Source organism: Nerophis lumbriciformis, linkage group LG28, assembly GCF_033978685.3.
Source record: "Nerophis lumbriciformis linkage group LG28, RoL_Nlum_v2.1, whole genome shotgun sequence".
Taxonomy (NCBI): Eukaryota; Metazoa; Chordata; class Actinopteri; order Syngnathiformes; family Syngnathidae; genus Nerophis; species Nerophis lumbriciformis.
In genome coordinates this window covers 25,342,567-25,360,202 of record NC_084575.2, presented here as the reverse complement: position 1 = coordinate 25,360,202, position 17,636 = coordinate 25,342,567, and the positions used below count along the sequence as shown (strand labels likewise).

The window sequence follows — 17,636 nt, the reverse complement described above, 5'->3', positions numbered from 1 at the left end:
TTTGTTAGATGTAGATACAGGTCTGCTAAATAGGGATACAGATCTGTTACATCAGGATACTGGTTTGAGTCATAGGTATACATGCAAATTCTTGCTGATTTCAAATAAATGCAGGCCTGTTGTACCGGTATCGGTCTGTTCCTTAGGAGTACACGTATCTTATTCATGGGGATACAGGTATGTTACATGAAGGTAAGGTAGATCTTACCCATGATCTGTTACAGGCTATTAAATTGATATACAAATCGATTGTAGAGGTATACAGTTCTGTTCCATAAAGATACTATGTTTCATAGGGATACGGGTCTGTGGCATCTGTTGCAATGAGGATCTGGTCTGCTACTGCATTGGGAGATTGATCAATGTCATAGGCATGTCACGAGCAAATTCTAGCCAATTTCAAAGGGCTACAAAACTGTTTTAACGACATATGGGTCTTTTACGTGATGGTACAAGTTGGTTTTATGGGATACGTGTCTTTTTCATGGGGATACAGGTCTGTTACATGAAGATACTGTTGGTCTGTTATGCATGACGTTCTCTTACATGATATACAATGGATATACAAGTTGATTGTAGAGGTATACAGTTCTGTTCCATAAGGGTACTACGGGATAGTTCATAGGGATACAGTTCTGTTGCATTGAGGATCTAGTTGTGTTCGATGTAGATACAGGTCTGCTAAATAGGGATACAGCTCTGTTACATCAGGATACTGGTCTGTGTCATAGGTATACATCCAAATTATTGCTGATTTCAAAGAAATGCAGGCCTGTTCTACCGGTATCGGTCTGTTCCTTAGGAGTACACGTATCTTATTCATGGGGATACAGGTGTGTTACATGAAGGTAAGGTAGATCTTACGCATGATCTGTTACAGGCTATTAAATTGATATACAAGTCGGTTGTAGAGGTATACAGTTCTGTTCCATAAATATACTATGTTTCATAGGGATACGGGTTTGTGGCATCTGTTGCATTGAGGATCTGGTCTGCTACTGCATTGGGAGATTGGTCAATGTCATAGGCATGACACGAGCAAATTCTAGCCAATTTCAAAGGGCTACAAACCTGTTTTAACGACATATGGGTCTTTTACTTGATGGTACAAGTTGGTTTTATTGAATACGTGTATTTTTCATGGGGATACAGGTCTGTTACATGAAGATACTGTTGGTCTGTTATGCATGACGTTCTGTTACATGATATACAATGGATATACAAGTTGATTGTAGAAGTATACAGTTCTGTTCTATAAGGGTACTACGGGATGGTTCATAGGGATACAGTTCTGTTGCATTGGGGATTTAGTTTTGTTAGATGTAGATATAGGTCTGCTAAATAGGGATACAGATCTGTCACATCGGGATACTGGTCTGTGTCATAAGTATACATGCAAATTATTGCTCATTTCAAAGAAATGCAGGCCTGTTCTACCGGTATAGTTTTGTTACTTAGGGGTACACGTATCTTATTCATTGGGATACAGGTATAATGAAGGTAAGGTAGATCTTACGCATGATCTGTTACAGGCTATTAAATTGATATACAAGTCGATTGTAGAGGTATACAGTTCTGTTCCATAAAGATACTATGTTTCATAGGGATACGGGTCTGTGGCATCTGTTGCATTGAGGATCTGGTCTGCTACTGCATTGGGAGATTGGTCAATGTCATAGGCATGACACGAGCAAATTCTAGCCAATTTCAAAGGGCTACAAACCTGTTTTAACGACATATGGGTATTTTACTTGATGGTACAAGTTGGTTTTATTGGATACGTGTCTTTTTCATGGGGATACAGGTCTGTTACCTGAAGATACTGTTGGTCTGTTATGCATGACGTTCTGTTACATGATATACAATGGATATACAAGTTGATTGTAGAAGTATACAGTTCTGTTCTATAAGGGTACTACGAGATGGTTCATAGGGATACAGTTCTGTTGCATTGGGGATTTAGTTTTGTTAGATGTAGATATAGGTCTGCTAAATAGGGATACAGATCTGTTACATCGGGATACTGGTCTGTGTCATAAGTATACATGCAAATTATTGCTCATTTCAAAGAAATGCAGGCCTGTTCTACCGGTATAGTTTTGTTACTTAGGGGTACACGTATCTTATTCATTGGGATACAGGTATAATGAAGGTAAGGTAGATCTTACGCATGATCTGTTACAGGCTATTAAATTGATATACAAGTCGATTGTAGAGGTATACAGTTCTGTTCCATAAAGATACTATGTTTCATAGGGATACGGGTTTGTGGCATCTGTTGCATTGAGGATCTGGTCTGCTACTGCATCGGGAGATTGTTCAATGTCATAGGCATGTCACGAGCAAACTCTAGCCAATTTCAAAGGGCTACAAACCTGTTTTAACGACATATGGGTCTTTTACTTGATGGTACAAGTTGGTTTTATTGGATACGTGTCTTTTTCATGGGGATACAGGTCTGTTACATGAAGATACTGTTGGTCTGTTATGCATGACGTTCTGTTGCATGATATACAATGGATATACAAGTTGAATGTAGAGTTATACAGTTCTGTTCCATAAGGGTACTACGGGATGGTTCATAGGGATACAGTTCTGTTGCATTTAGGATCTAGTTGTGTTCGATGTAGATACAGGTCTGCTAAATAGGGATACAGATCTGTTACATCAAGATACTGGTCTGTGTCATAGGTATACATCCAAATTATTGCTGATTTCAAAGAAATGCAGGCCTGTTGTACCGGTATCGGTCTGTTCCTTAGGAGTACACGTATCTTATTCATGGGGATACAGGTATGGTACATAAAGATAAGGTAGGTCTTACGCATGATCTGTTACATGCTATTAAATTGATATACAAGTGGATTGTAGAGGTATACAGTTATGTTCCATAAAGATACTATGTTTCATAGGGATACGGGTCTGTGGCATCTGTTGCATTGAGGATCTGGTCTGCTACTGCATTGGGAGATTGGTCAATGTCATAGGCATGTCACAAGCAAATTCTAGCCAATTTCAAAGGGCTACAAACCTGTTTTAACGACATATGGGTATTTTACTTGATGGTACAAGTTGGTGTCATTGGATACGTGTCTTTTTCATGGGGATACAGGTCTGTTACCTGAAGATATTGTTGGTCTGTTATGCATGATGTTCTGTTACATGATATACAATGGATATACAAGTTGATTGTAGAGGTATACAGTTCTGTTCCATAAGGGTACTAAGGGATGGTTCATAGGGATATAGTTCTGTTGCATTGGGACTCAAGTCTGTTTCATTGAGGATCTAGTTTTGTTAGATGTAGATACAGGTCTGCTAAATAGGGATACAGATCTGTTACATCAGGATACTGGTTTGAGTCATAGGTATACATGCAAATTCTTGCTGATTTCAAATAAATGCAGGCCTGTTGTACCGGTATCGGTCTGTTCCTTAGGAGTACACGTATCTTATTCATGGGGATACAGGTATGTTACATGAAGGTAAGGTAGATCTTACCCATGATCTGTTACAGGCTATTAAATTGATATACAAATCGATTGTAGAGGTATACAGTTCTGTTCCATAAAGATACTATGTTTCATAGGGATACGGGTCTGTGGCATCTGTTGCAATGAGGATCTGGTCTGCTACTGCATTGGGAGATTGATCAATGTCATAGGCATGTCACGAGCAAATTCTAGCCAATTTCAAAGGGCTACAAAACTGTTTTAACGACATATGGGTCTTTTACGTGATGGTACAAGTTGGTTTTATGGGATACGTGTCTTTTTCATGGGGATACAGGTCTGTTACATGAAGATACTGTTGGTCTGTTATGCATGACGTTCTCTTACATGATATACAATGGATATACAAGTTGATTGTAGAGGTATACAGTTCTGTTCCATAAGGGTACTACGGGATAGTTCATAGGGATACAGTTCTGTTGCATTGAGGATCTAGTTGTGTTCGATGTAGATACAGGTCTGCTAAATAGGGATACAGCTCTGTTACATCAGGATACTGGTCTGTGTCATAGGTATACATCCAAATTATTGCTGATTTCAAAGAAATGCAGGCCTGTTCTACCGGTATCGGTCTGTTCCTTAGGAGTACACGTATCTTATTCATGGGGATACAGGTGTGTTACATGAAGGTAAGGTAGATCTTACGCATGATCTGTTACAGGCTATTAAATTGATATACAAGTCGGTTGTAGAGGTATACAGTTCTGTTCCATAAATATACTATGTTTCATAGGGATACGGGTTTGTGGCATCTGTTGCATTGAGGATCTGGTCTGCTACTGCATTGGGAGATTGGTCAATGTCATAGGCATGACACGAGCAAATTCTAGCCAATTTCAAAGGGCTACAAACCTGTTTTAACGACATATGGGTCTTTTACTTGATGGTACAAGTTGGTTTTATTGAATACGTGTATTTTTCATGGGGATACAGGTCTGTTACATGAAGATACTGTTGGTCTGTTATGCATGACGTTCTGTTACATGATATACAATGGATATACAAGTTGATTGTAGAAGTATACAGTTCTGTTCTATAAGGGTACTACGGGATGGTTCATAGGGATACAGTTCTGTTGCATTGGGGATTTAGTTTTGTTAGATGTAGATATAGGTCTGCTAAATAGGGATACAGATCTGTCACATCGGGATACTGGTCTGTGTCATAAGTATACATGCAAATTATTGCTCATTTCAAAGAAATGCAGGCCTGTTCTACCGGTATAGTTTTGTTACTTAGGGGTACACGTATCTTATTCATTGGGATACAGGTATAATGAAGGTAAGGTAGATCTTACGCATGATCTGTTACAGGCTATTAAATTGATATACAAGTCGATTGTAGAGGTATACAGTTCTGTTCCATAAAGATACTATGTTTCATAGGGATACGGGTCTGTGGCATCTGTTGCATTGAGGATCTGGTCTGCTACTGCATTGGGAGATTGGTCAATGTCATAGGCATGACACGAGCAAATTCTAGCCAATTTCAAAGGGCTACAAACCTGTTTTAACGACATATGGGTATTTTACTTGATGGTACAAGTTGGTTTTATTGGATACGTGTCTTTTTCATGGGGATACAGGTCTGTTACCTGAAGATACTGTTGGTCTGTTATGCATGACGTTCTGTTACATGATATACAATGGATATACAAGTTGATTGTAGAAGTATACAGTTCTGTTCTATAAGGGTACTACGAGATGGTTCATAGGGATACAGTTCTGTTGCATTGGGGATTTAGTTTTGTTAGATGTAGATATAGGTCTGCTAAATAGGGATACAGATCTGTTACATCGGGATACTGGTCTGTGTCATAAGTATACATGCAAATTATTGCTCATTTCAAAGAAATGCAGGCCTGTTCTACCGGTATAGTTTTGTTACTTAGGGGTACACGTATCTTATTCATTGGGATACAGGTATAATGAAGGTAAGGTAGATCTTACGCATGATCTGTTACAGGCTATTAAATTGATATACAAGTCGATTGTAGAGGTATACAGTTCTGTTCCATAAAGATACTATGTTTCATAGGGATACGGGTTTGTGGCATCTGTTGCATTGAGGATCTGGTCTGCTACTGCATCGGGAGATTGTTCAATGTCATAGGCATGTCACGAGCAAACTCTAGCCAATTTCAAAGGGCTACAAACCTGTTTTAACGACATATGGGTCTTTTACTTGATGGTACAAGTTGGTTTTATTGGATACGTGTCTTTTTCATGGGGATACAGGTCTGTTACATGAAGATACTGTTGGTCTGTTATGCATGACGTTCTGTTGCATGATATACAATGGATATACAAGTTGAATGTAGAGTTATACAGTTCTGTTCCATAAGGGTACTACGGGATGGTTCATAGGGATACAGTTCTGTTGCATTTAGGATCTAGTTGTGTTCGATGTAGATACAGGTCTGCTAAATAGGGATACAGATCTGTTACATCAAGATACTGGTCTGTGTCATAGGTATACATCCAAATTATTGCTGATTTCAAAGAAATGCAGGCCTGTTGTACCGGTATCGGTCTGTTCCTTAGGAGTACACGTATCTTATTCATGGGGATACAGGTATGGTACATAAAGATAAGGTAGGTCTTACGCATGATCTGTTACATGCTATTAAATTGATATACAAGTGGATTGTAGAGGTATACAGTTATGTTCCATAAAGATACTATGTTTCATAGGGATACGGGTCTGTGGCATCTGTTGCATTGAGGATCTGGTCTGCTACTGCATTGGGAGATTGGTCAATGTCATAGGCATGTCACAAGCAAATTCTAGCCAATTTCAAAGGGCTACAAACCTGTTTTAACGACATATGGGTATTTTACTTGATGGTACAAGTTGGTGTCATTGGATACGTGTCTTTTTCATGGGGATACAGGTCTGTTACCTGAAGATATTGTTGGTCTGTTATGCATGATGTTCTGTTACATGATATACAATGGATATACAAGTTGATTGTAGAGGTATACAGTTCTGTTCCATAAGGGTACTAAGGGATGGTTCATAGGGATATAGTTCTGTTGCATTGGGACTCAAGTCTGTTTCATTGAGGATCTAGTTTTGTTAGATGTAGATACAGGTCTGCTAAATAGGGATACAGATCTGTTACATCAGGATACTGGTTTGAGTCATAGGTATACATGCAAATTCTTGCTGATTTCAAATAAATGCAGGCCTGTTGTACCGGTATCGGTCTGTTCCTTAGGAGTACACGTATCTTATTCATGGGGATACAGGTATGTTACATGAAGGTAAGGTAGATCTTACCCATGATCTGTTACAGGCTATTAAATTGATATACAAATCGATTGTAGAGGTATACAGTTCTGTTCCATAAAGATACTATGTTTCATAGGGATACGGGTTTGTGGCATCTGTTGCATTGAGGATCTGGTCTGCTACTGCATTGGGAGATTGGTCAATGTCATAGGCATGTCACGAGCAAATTCTAGCCAATTTCAAAGGGCTACAAAACTGTTTTAACGACATATGGGTCTTTTACTTGATGGTACAAGTTGGTTTTATGGGATACGTGTCTTTTTCATGGGGATACAGGTCTGTTACATGAAGATACTGTTGGTCTGTTATGCATGACGTTCTGTTACATGATATACAATGGATATACAAGTTGATTGTAGAAGTATACAGTTCTGTTCTATAAGGGTACTACGGGATGGTTCATAGGGATACAGTTCTGTTGCATTGGGGATTTAGTTTTGTTAGATGTAGATATAGGTCTGCTAAATAGGGATACAGATCTGTTACATCGGGATACTGGTCTGTGTCATAAGTATACATGCAAATTATTGCTCATTTCAAAGAAATGCAGGCCTGTTCTACCGGTATAGTTTTGTTACTTAGGGGTACACGTATCTTATTCATTGGGATACAGGTATAATGAAGGTAAGGTAGATCTTACGCATGATCTGTTACAGGCTATTAAATTGATATACAAGTCGATTGTAGAGGTATACAGTTCTGTTCCATAAAGATACTATGTTTCATAGGGATACGGGTTTGTGGCATCTGTTGCATTGAGGATCTGGTCTGCTACTGCATCGGGAGATTGTTCAATGTCATAGGCATGTCACGAGCAAACTCTAGCCAATTTCAAAGGGCTACAAACCTGTTTTAACGACATATGGGTCTTTTACTTGATGGTACAAGTTGGTTTTATTGGATACGTGTCTTTTTCATGGGGATACAGGTCTGTTACATGAAGATACTGTTGGTCTGTTATGCATGACGTTCTGTTGCATGATATACAATGGATATACAAGTTGAATGTAGAGTTATACAGTTCTGTTCCATAAGGGTACTACGGGATGGTTCATAGGGATACAGTTCTGTTGCATTTAGGATCTAGTTGTGTTCGATGTAGATACAGGTCTGCTAAATAGGGATACAGATCTGTTACATCAAGATACTGGTCTGTGTCATAGGTATACATCCAAATTATTGCTGATTTCAAAGAAATGCAGGCCTGTTGTACCGGTATCGGTCTGTTCCTTAGGAGTACACGTATCTTATTCATGGGGATACAGGTATGGTACATAAAGATAAGGTAGGTCTTACGCATGATCTGTTACATGCTATTAAATTGATATACAAGTGGATTGTAGAGGTATACAGTTATGTTCCATAAAGATACTATGTTTCATAGGGATACGGGTCTGTGGCATCTGTTGCATTGAGGATCTGGTCTGCTACTGCATTGGGAGATTGGTCAATGTCATAGGCATGTCACAAGCAAATTCTAGCCAATTTCAAAGGGCTACAAACCTGTTTTAACGACATATGGGTATTTTACTTGATGGTACAAGTTGGTGTCATTGGATACGTGTCTTTTTCATGGGGATACAGGTCTGTTACCTGAAGATATTGTTGGTCTGTTATGCATGATGTTCTGTTACATGATATACAATGGATATACAAGTTGATTGTAGAGGTATACAGTTCTGTTCCATAAGGGTACTAAGGGATGGTTCATAGGGATATAGTTCTGTTGCATTGGGACTCAAGTCTGTTTCATTGAGGATCTAGTTTTGTTAGATGTAGATACAGGTCTGCTAAATAGGGATACAGATCTGTTACATCAGGATACTGGTTTGAGTCATAGGTATACATGCAAATTCTTGCTGATTTCAAATAAATGCAGGCCTGTTGTACCGGTATCGGTCTGTTCCTTAGGAGTACACGTATCTTATTCATGGGGATACAGGTATGTTACATGAAGGTAAGGTAGATCTTACCCATGATCTGTTACAGGCTATTAAATTGATATACAAATCGATTGTAGAGGTATACAGTTCTGTTCCATAAAGATACTATGTTTCATAGGGATACGGGTTTGTGGCATCTGTTGCATTGAGGATCTGGTCTGCTACTGCATTGGGAGATTGGTCAATGTCATAGGCATGTCACGAGCAAATTCTAGCCAATTTCAAAGGGCTACAAAACTGTTTTAACGACATATGGGTCTTTTACTTGATGGTACAAGTTGGTTTTATGGGATACGTGTCTTTTTCATGGGGATACAGGTCTGTTACATGAAGATACTGTTGGTCTGTTATGCATGACGTTCTGTTACATGATATACAATGGATATACAAGTTGATTGTAGAAGTATACAGTTCTGTTCTATAAGGGTACTACGGGATGGTTCATAGGGATACAGTTCTGTTGCATTGAGGATCCAGTTGTGTTCGATGTAGATACAGGTCTGCTAAATAGGGATACAGATCTGTTACATCAGGATACTGGTCTGCGTCATAGGTATACATCCAAATTATTGCTGATTTCAAAGAAATGCAGGCCTGTTCTACCGGTATCGGTCTGTTCCTTAGGAGTACACATATCTTATTCATGTGGATACAGGTATGTTACATGAAGATAAGGTAGGTCTTACGCATGATCTGTTACATGCTATTAAGTGGATATACAAGTCGATTGTAGAGGTATACAGTTATGTTCCATAAGGATACTATGTTTCATAGGGATTCTGGTCTGTTGCATTGAGGCTCTGGTCCGCTACTGCATCGGGATATTGGTCAGTGTCACGAGCAAATTCTAGCCAATTTCAAAGGGCTACAAGCCTGTTTTAACGACATATGGGTCTTTTACTCGACGATACAAGTTGGGTTTATTGGATACGTGTCTTTTTCATGATACATGATTCTTACATGAAGATACTGGTCGACTGGCAATGATTTACAACACCACTACATGGCTGCGTAAATGCCTCAACTGCCAATAACAAAGCATTTGTGATGTGATTGAGAACAAATTAGTATTCCTTTAAGTAGGACCATGCTGCCCTCTTGTCATTAAATTGATTTAACAGAGACCTCTCTGAGAGGAAGCACCAGACGTTGTCAGAGTCATTTCTGCATGACAGTCACGGTTCGTTATGTCAGCTCAAGTGCATCTCCAAGGTGAACCTGGTCTGAGGTCAAGAAGTCATTTTGCGTTGGATCATTATCACTTTTTTTTACTTGGAAATACATCACCTATGATTTCCAAACAACTGTAATTCAATTTCTACACAGGGTCAGCATAGTGTAGTTTTTGACATCTCTCTGGCGATGAAGCGGCGTGTATTGTGTCAGGAGGAGTGTTGTGGGTTTTTTCCCCAACTGTGCCGCAAAGCAGCGCTCTGTGTCAGAGGTGAGGGGAGTGAATAGAGACTGTGGGACCCCCTCCACAGCTGGGAGGAGACTCCCCCCATTGAGAGCACTGAAGCAGAATGCTCCAGGCCCAACAGAAGAAGGGGGATAAAGGCTTTGTCTCGGGTTCACCACCTTCAAGTAGCTCAAGGATTCCTGGCAACCAGGTTTGACTGCTGGAGACAACATGCAGAGGGAAGAAAGCACAAAAGAGCTTGTATTCCTCAGCTGATGTGCAACACCACGGCCGGCTGTGGGTCGCAAATAACAATCGGGGGTCAGATACCTCACACACTCAAAAGAATAGGAATATGGTAAACAAAGAAATAGAGCAAGATTCAAATCTAATCTCAAGGTCGTAACCGGAGTAAAGTTTTAGATATCATGCAGGTGGTTATTCAAAAGGTTCACCTGGCTTGTGCATGGAAACTCTGTACCCACTTGTATGATAATTGAACTGTAACTTCCACCTCTACCCCAATCCCCTGCTGTTCAGGGTCATGGTTGAGTTGGGCAGCTGACATTTGGGCGAGAGGCAGCGAACTGTTAGTTCTTGGTGATTGTGTTCCCTGGAACTAAAAGGTTCCTGTGGCCCTATGTGTTGTGCTGGAAAATGTATGTCAATCAAGCTGATGTAGCTACAGAATCATCAATCTTTAAAGTAGTCATGTTGATCTCTCCATGCCCTGCAAAGGAAGTACATCCAAGACCATCCAAATGTTGCTTGGTTCCTGGGTAAAGTGCAAAAGAGGCTCTGGCTTTCAAACCCATATAACCTTGTTCATATACGACTATTAGTCTGATTACACATTTAACTGATATCAGCCCTTTGAAGAACCGTGAACTTCGAGTTCTTATGTTGGTGGTGCAAGTCCCATCTGTTATCCTCCTCTATGCAAGAACCTTTTACTTCAATTAATCTTCTAGGGTTAATAGATGGCACACAATCCAACGTTTGTGACGGGAGGTTAAATACTCTATTTCCGGACTTTGCTAAATTAAAGACCAAGCGTGTACCTAATTCTTTTTGATTAATTCAAGAAAGGGTACACTTAATTAAAGTTCCGTTGTGTTTGGTCTGACTCTGACTCGGTAACATAACCTCACATACTAATGACTCGTTACCCAAGCAGAATATTCTCTGTTCAAGGCGGTTTCATGTCTTATTAAGTAAATACAGTAGTACCTCGGTATGGAGTTGATTTAATTCGGTGACACAGCTCGTACCGTGAAATAAACATACAGTAGTACCGCAGCTTACAAATGATTTCTATGATTTTAATCGTATTCAATAACAATATCTAACCTGCTTACAGTTTAACCGGATAAGCCTAAAAAATAAAAACCTAAAAATAAATACTAATCAAATGTACTGGAAAAGTAGGGATTCATCAAAACTGAGGAAAATTCTAACTAAATAATAAATACTATTGATGTATGTTTCTTAAATAAACTGTCAATAAGATTAAAGTGCAAATGAAAATAAATGTTCCCCACTTCAGTCATAATTTTTGCGCTTTAGAAACTTCTATATGACTTTAAAAGCCAGACTTCCTCTGTGTGTCTAATACTGTCATTACTGCCATAAGTGGTGGAAAAGTGTATTACAACCGAGTACCGCTTCAGCCCATACAGACCACAGCTAAGAAATATTTTTTGGCGGCCCTCTAGAGGGCGCTTGCGATCCAACAATAGGCTACACACATTTTTGACTCACTTACTTCATTCCACTGGTTGGAAAAACTAAATTATATCAATCTATAGCTACAAGCTAATGCTAGCAAGTAAGACATCGGAGGTTTTGGTCGGATCTTACGAATTGACATTTGGCACTGTGGCATTTTCTACGCCAACTAGTGGTTGGGAGTCTCGTCACCGGAATTTTTACTCGCAACCTAACATATTACAATTAGCCAAAGGACAGCTAGCTATCATGAAAAAGTCAGGCACACGTATCCTGAGATACCAATGTCCTAAAAAAAAAATTGGATAAGTTACTGACCATTTGTTTCAAAGATTATGAAACGTTTAGTACAGGTATATTTGCATTACATGTACTGTATGCTTCCAAAATATTTTGAACACACCTGAGGGACATTTGAGGGATTTCTCAGGAGGTACTGCATGAAAAACCGACATCAGTGTGTAAAGGATATCACCACATGGGCTCAGGAACACCACTATCAGTAACTACAGTTTGTCGCTACATTAAAGTGCAAGTTAAAACTCTCCTATGCAAAGCGAGAGCCATTTATCAACAACACCCAGAAACGCTGCCGGCTTCGCTGGGCCCGAGCTCATCTAAGATGGACTGATGCAAAGTGGAAAAGTGTTCTGTGGTCTGACGAGTCCACATTTCAAATTGTTTTTGGAAACTGTGGACGTCGTGTCCTCCGGAACAAAGAGGAAAAGAACCATCCGGATTGTTCTCGGCGCAAAGTTAAAAAAACAGCATCTGTGATGGTATGGGGGTGTATTAGTGCCCAAGGCATGGGAAACTTGCACACCTGTGAAGGCACCATTAATGCTGAAAGGTACATACAGGTTTTGGAGCAACATATGTTGCCATCCAAGCAACGTTATCATGGACGCCCCTGCTTATTTCAGCAAGACAATGCCAAGCCACGTGTTGCAACAGCGTGGCTTCATAGTAAAAGAGACCGACTGACCTGCCTGTAGTTCAGACCTGTGTCCCATTGAAAATGTGTGGCGCATTATGAAGCCTAAAATACCACAACGGAGACCCGCGGCCTGTTGAACAACTTAAGCTGTACATCAAGCAAGAATGGGAAAGAATTCCACCTGAAAAGCTTCAAAACATCACCAGTTTTGGGTTTTGTAATTTACAGTTAAATGACTGTAATGATCATGAATGATAAATCTTGCATGACAAATCGTGTTTTCAGCTCTGTAAAAATAATGTGAACCTCACATTTTTTTTTTCTGTGCTGTCCTTCTTTCAGGTCAATAGCAAAGATCTCTCAACAGCAACTCACGACCAGGCGGTGGAGGCCTTCCGTATCGCCAAGGATCCCATCATGGTGCAAGTTTTGCGCCGGGCCCCACTGCCCAAAGTGGTCAGCCCTACCAGCGACACGCAGATGTCAGATATCAGTACCCAGACAGAAATCACCCTGCAGCACATCATGCCCCTTACCCTCACCAAACTGCAGCAGCCGTCGTCCTCCTTGACCGTGCTTGAGGAATACCTGCTTCCAGACGCGTAAGTGCCAACATCGTGCCAGTATAATGCAGAAAACATCAGTTAAATCCCAGTAATCCGGTCTATAGGATGTGTAGTTTGCCAATTTGGTGTTTTAATCTGAGTGCAAGCCTTTTTTTATGTTGTTGTGTTGCAATAAGTTATCTCTTGACACATGTGCACTTACCATCCGAGCATTAAAAAGCTCAATAACTCACATGTAAGACAGGTATGTGCAGTTTCATTGCCATTACACAAATGGTCATGGATTTAGGGACAATTAATTCCTAAATACCGCCCGTTTAGATTAATGGCGGTCTCGCTTCAATTTTACGCACAGTCAGCGAAAGGTGTGTACCAAATGCCGCAGTGATTCAGCTAGTCAACAACAATTGCACAGTAAAGGTGAAGTCCTATTGTTTATTCAAATTACCTGTGAAAAATGACCATTCATCCATCCATCCATCTTCTTCCGCTTATCCGAGGTCGGGTCGCGGGGGCAGCAGCCTAAGCAGGGAAGCCCAGACTTCCCTCTTTCCCCAGCCACTTCGTCCAGCTCTTCCTGTGGGACCCCAAGGCGTTCCCAGGCCAGCCGGGAGACATAGTCTTCCCAATGTGTCCTGGGTCTTCCCCGTGGCCTCCTACCGGTCGGACGTGCCCTAAACACCTCCCTAGGGAGGCGTTCGGGTGGCATCCTGACCAGATGCCCGAACCACCTCATCTGGCTCCTCTCGATGTGGAGGAGCAGCGGCTTTACTTTGAGCTCCTCTCGGATGGCAGAACTTCTCACCCTATCTCTAAGGGAGAGCCCCGCCACCCGGCGGAGAAAACTCATTTCGGCCGCTTGTACCCGTGATCTTGTCCTTTCGGTCATAACCCAAAGCTCATGACCATAGGTGAGGATGGGAACGTAGATCGACCGGTAAATTGAGAACTTTGCCTTCCGGCTCAGCTCCTTCTTCACCACAACGGATCGATACAGCGTCCGCATTACTGAAGACGCCGCACCGATCCGCCTGTCGATCTCACGATCCACTCTTCCCTCACTCGTGAACAAGACTCCGAGGTACTTGAACTCCTCCACTTGGGGCAGGATCTCCTCCCCAACCCGGAGATGGCACTCCACCCTTTTACGGGCGAGAAATTAAAAAATGACCAATTTTGGAAAAAAGTATTATCCAGTATTCTATGTGCTGACAGTCATGCCAATAATACCGTTTGCTGTATATTGTCCCACAAATTATTACCAATAAACGATATTGTTGGGATTATTTTGTGACCAAAATAATCACTAATGGAATCTTACTATATAATAATTCAAGTACCATATTTTTCGGAGTATAAGTCGCTCCGGAGTATAAGTCGCACCGGACGAAAATGCATAATAAATAGGGATGTCCGATAATGGCTTTTTGCCGATATCCGATTTTCCGATATTGTCCAACTTGTTTAATTACCGATATCAACCGATATATACAGTCGTGGAATTAACACATTATTATGCCTAATTTGGACAACCAGGTATGGTGAAGATAAGGTACTTTTTTTTAAAAATTAATAAAATAAAATAAGATAAATAAATTAAAAACATTTTCTTGAATAAAAAAGAAAGTAAAACAATATAAAAACAGTTACATAGAAACTAGTAATTAATGAAGATTAGTAAAATTAACTGTTAAAGGTTAGTACTATTAGTGGACCAGCAGCACGCACAATCATGTGTGCTTACGGACTGTATCCCTTGCAGACTGTATTGATATATATTGATATATAATGTAGGAACCAGAATATTAATAACAGAAAGAAACAACCCTTTTGTGTGAATGAGTGTAAATGGGGGAGGAATGTTTTTTGGGTTGGTGCACTAATTGTAAGTGTATCTTGTGTTTTTTTATGTTGATTTAATAAAAAAATAAACAAAAAAAAACGATACCAATAATTTCCGTTATTACATTTTAACGCATCTCTAATAATAAAGAAGGAAAAAAACATATAAATCGCACTGGAGTATACAGTAAGTCGCATTTTTGGGGGAAATTTATTTGATAAAACCCAACACCAAGAATAGACATTTGAAAGGCAATTTAAAATAAATAAAGAATAGTGAACAACAGGCTGAATAAGTGTACGTTATATGAGGCATAAATAACCAACTGAGAACGTGCCTGGTATGTTAACGTAACATATTATGGTAAGAGTCATTCAAATAACTATAACATATAGAACATGCTATACGTTTACCAAACAATCTGTCACTCCTAATCGCTAAATCCCATGAAATCTTATACGTCTAGTCCAGGGGTCGGCAACCCGCGGCTCTAGAGCCGCATGCAGCTCTTTAGCGCCGCCCTCGTGGCTCTCTGGAGCTTTTTCAAAAATGTATGAAAAATGGAAAAAGATGAGGGGGAAAAAAAATATTTTTTGTTTTAAAATGGTTTCTGTAGGAGGACAAACATGACACAAACCTCCCTAATTGTTATAAAGCACACTGTTTATATTAAACATGCTTGACTGATTCGAGTATTTGGCGAGCGCCGTTTTGTCCTACTAATTTTGGCGGTCCTTGAACTCACCATAGTTTGTTTACATGTATAACTTTCTCCGACTTTCTAGGACGTGTTTTATGCCACTTCTTTTTCTGTCTCATTTTGTCCACCAAACTTTTAATGTTGTGCATGAATGCACAAAGGTGAGTTTTGTTGATGTTATTGACTTGTGTGGAGTGCTAATCAGGCATATTTGGTCACTGCATGACTGCAAGCTAATCGATGCTAACATGCTATTTAGGCTAGCTATATGTACATATTGCATCATTATGCCTCATCTGTAGGTATATTTGAGGTCATTTAGTTTCTTTTAAGTCATCTCAATTCAATTTATATCTCATGACACACGATCTGTATGTACAGGTAAAAGCCAGTAAATTAGAATATTTTGAAAAACTTGATTTATTTCAGTAATTGCATTCAAAAGGTGTAACTTGTACATTATATTTATTCATTGCACACAGACTGATGCATTCAAATGTTTATTTCATTTAATTTTGATGATTTGAAGTGGCAACAAATGAAAATCCAAAATTCCGTGTGTCACAAAATTAGAATATTACTTAAGGCTAATACAAAAAAGGGATTTTTAGAAATGTTGGCCAACTGAAAAGTATGAAAATGAAAAATATGAGCATGTACAATACTCAATACTTGGTTGGAGCTCCTTTTGCCTCAATTACTGCGTTAATGCGGCGTGGCATGGAGTCGATGAGTTTCTGGCACTGCTCAGGTGTTATGAGAGCCCAGGTTGCTCTGATAGTGGCCTTCAACTCTTCTGCGTTTTTGGGTCTGGCATTCTGCATCTTCCTTTTCACAATACCCCACAGATTTTCTATGGGGCTAAGGTCAGGGGAGTTGGCGGGCCAATTTCAAACATAAATACTATGGTCCGTAAACCAGGCACGAGTAGATTTTGCGCTGTGTGCAGGCGCCAAGTCCTGTTGGAACTTGAAATCTCCATCTCCATAGAGCAGGTCAGCAGCAGGAAGCATGAAGTGCTCTAAAACTTGCTGGTAGACGGCTGCGTTGACCCTGGATCTCAGGAAACAGAGTGGACTGACACCAGCAGATGACATGGCACCCCAAACCATCACTGATGGTGGAAACTTTACACTAGACTTCAGGCAACGTGGATCCTGTGCCTCTCCTGTCTTCCTCCAGACTCTGGGACCTCGATTTCCAAAGGAAATGCAAAATTTGCATGGTTGGGTGATGGTTTGGGGTGCCATGTCATCTGCTGGTGTCGGTCCATGTATTGAAACGGATGGTTGTAGTGTGGAGGCAGGTAGCGAAAACGAAATTGAAGAAGAAACTGAAGCTATTGAGCCATATCGGTTTGAACCGTATGCAAGCGAAACCGACGAAAACGACACGACAGCCAGCGACACGGGAGAAAGCGAGGACGAATTCGGCGATCGCCTTCAAACCAACGATTGGTATGTGTTTGTTTGGCATTAAAGGAAAAAAACAACTATGAACTAGGTTTACAGCATATGAAATACATTTGGCAACAACATGCACTTTGAGAGTGCAGACAGCCCAGTTTTCATCAATTAATATATTCTGTAGACATACCCTCATCCGCTCTCTTTTCCTGAAAGCTTGGAAATGCATCTGCTTTGAGTGTCGCAGGATATCCACACATTCTTGCCATCTCTGTCGTAGCATAGCTTTCGTCGGTAAAGTGTGCGGA

At 40.2% G+C, this 17,636-nt stretch overlaps 1 protein-coding gene across 3 annotated transcripts in view; it reads left to right on the top strand.

The window, feature by feature from the left end:
• pdzrn3b (PDZ domain containing RING finger 3b) overlaps nt 1-17,636 on the top strand; it is a 268,544-nt gene that overhangs the window by 229,221 nt on the left and 21,687 nt on the right. For all 3 annotated transcript variants that reach the window (XM_061923958.1, XM_061923960.1, XM_061923959.1), the window contains one exon: nt 13,156-13,415. In XM_061923958.1, coding sequence (XP_061779942.1) covers nt 13,156-13,415 — 260 coding nt within the window. The remainder of the gene's footprint in view (nt 1-13,155; nt 13,416-17,636) is intronic.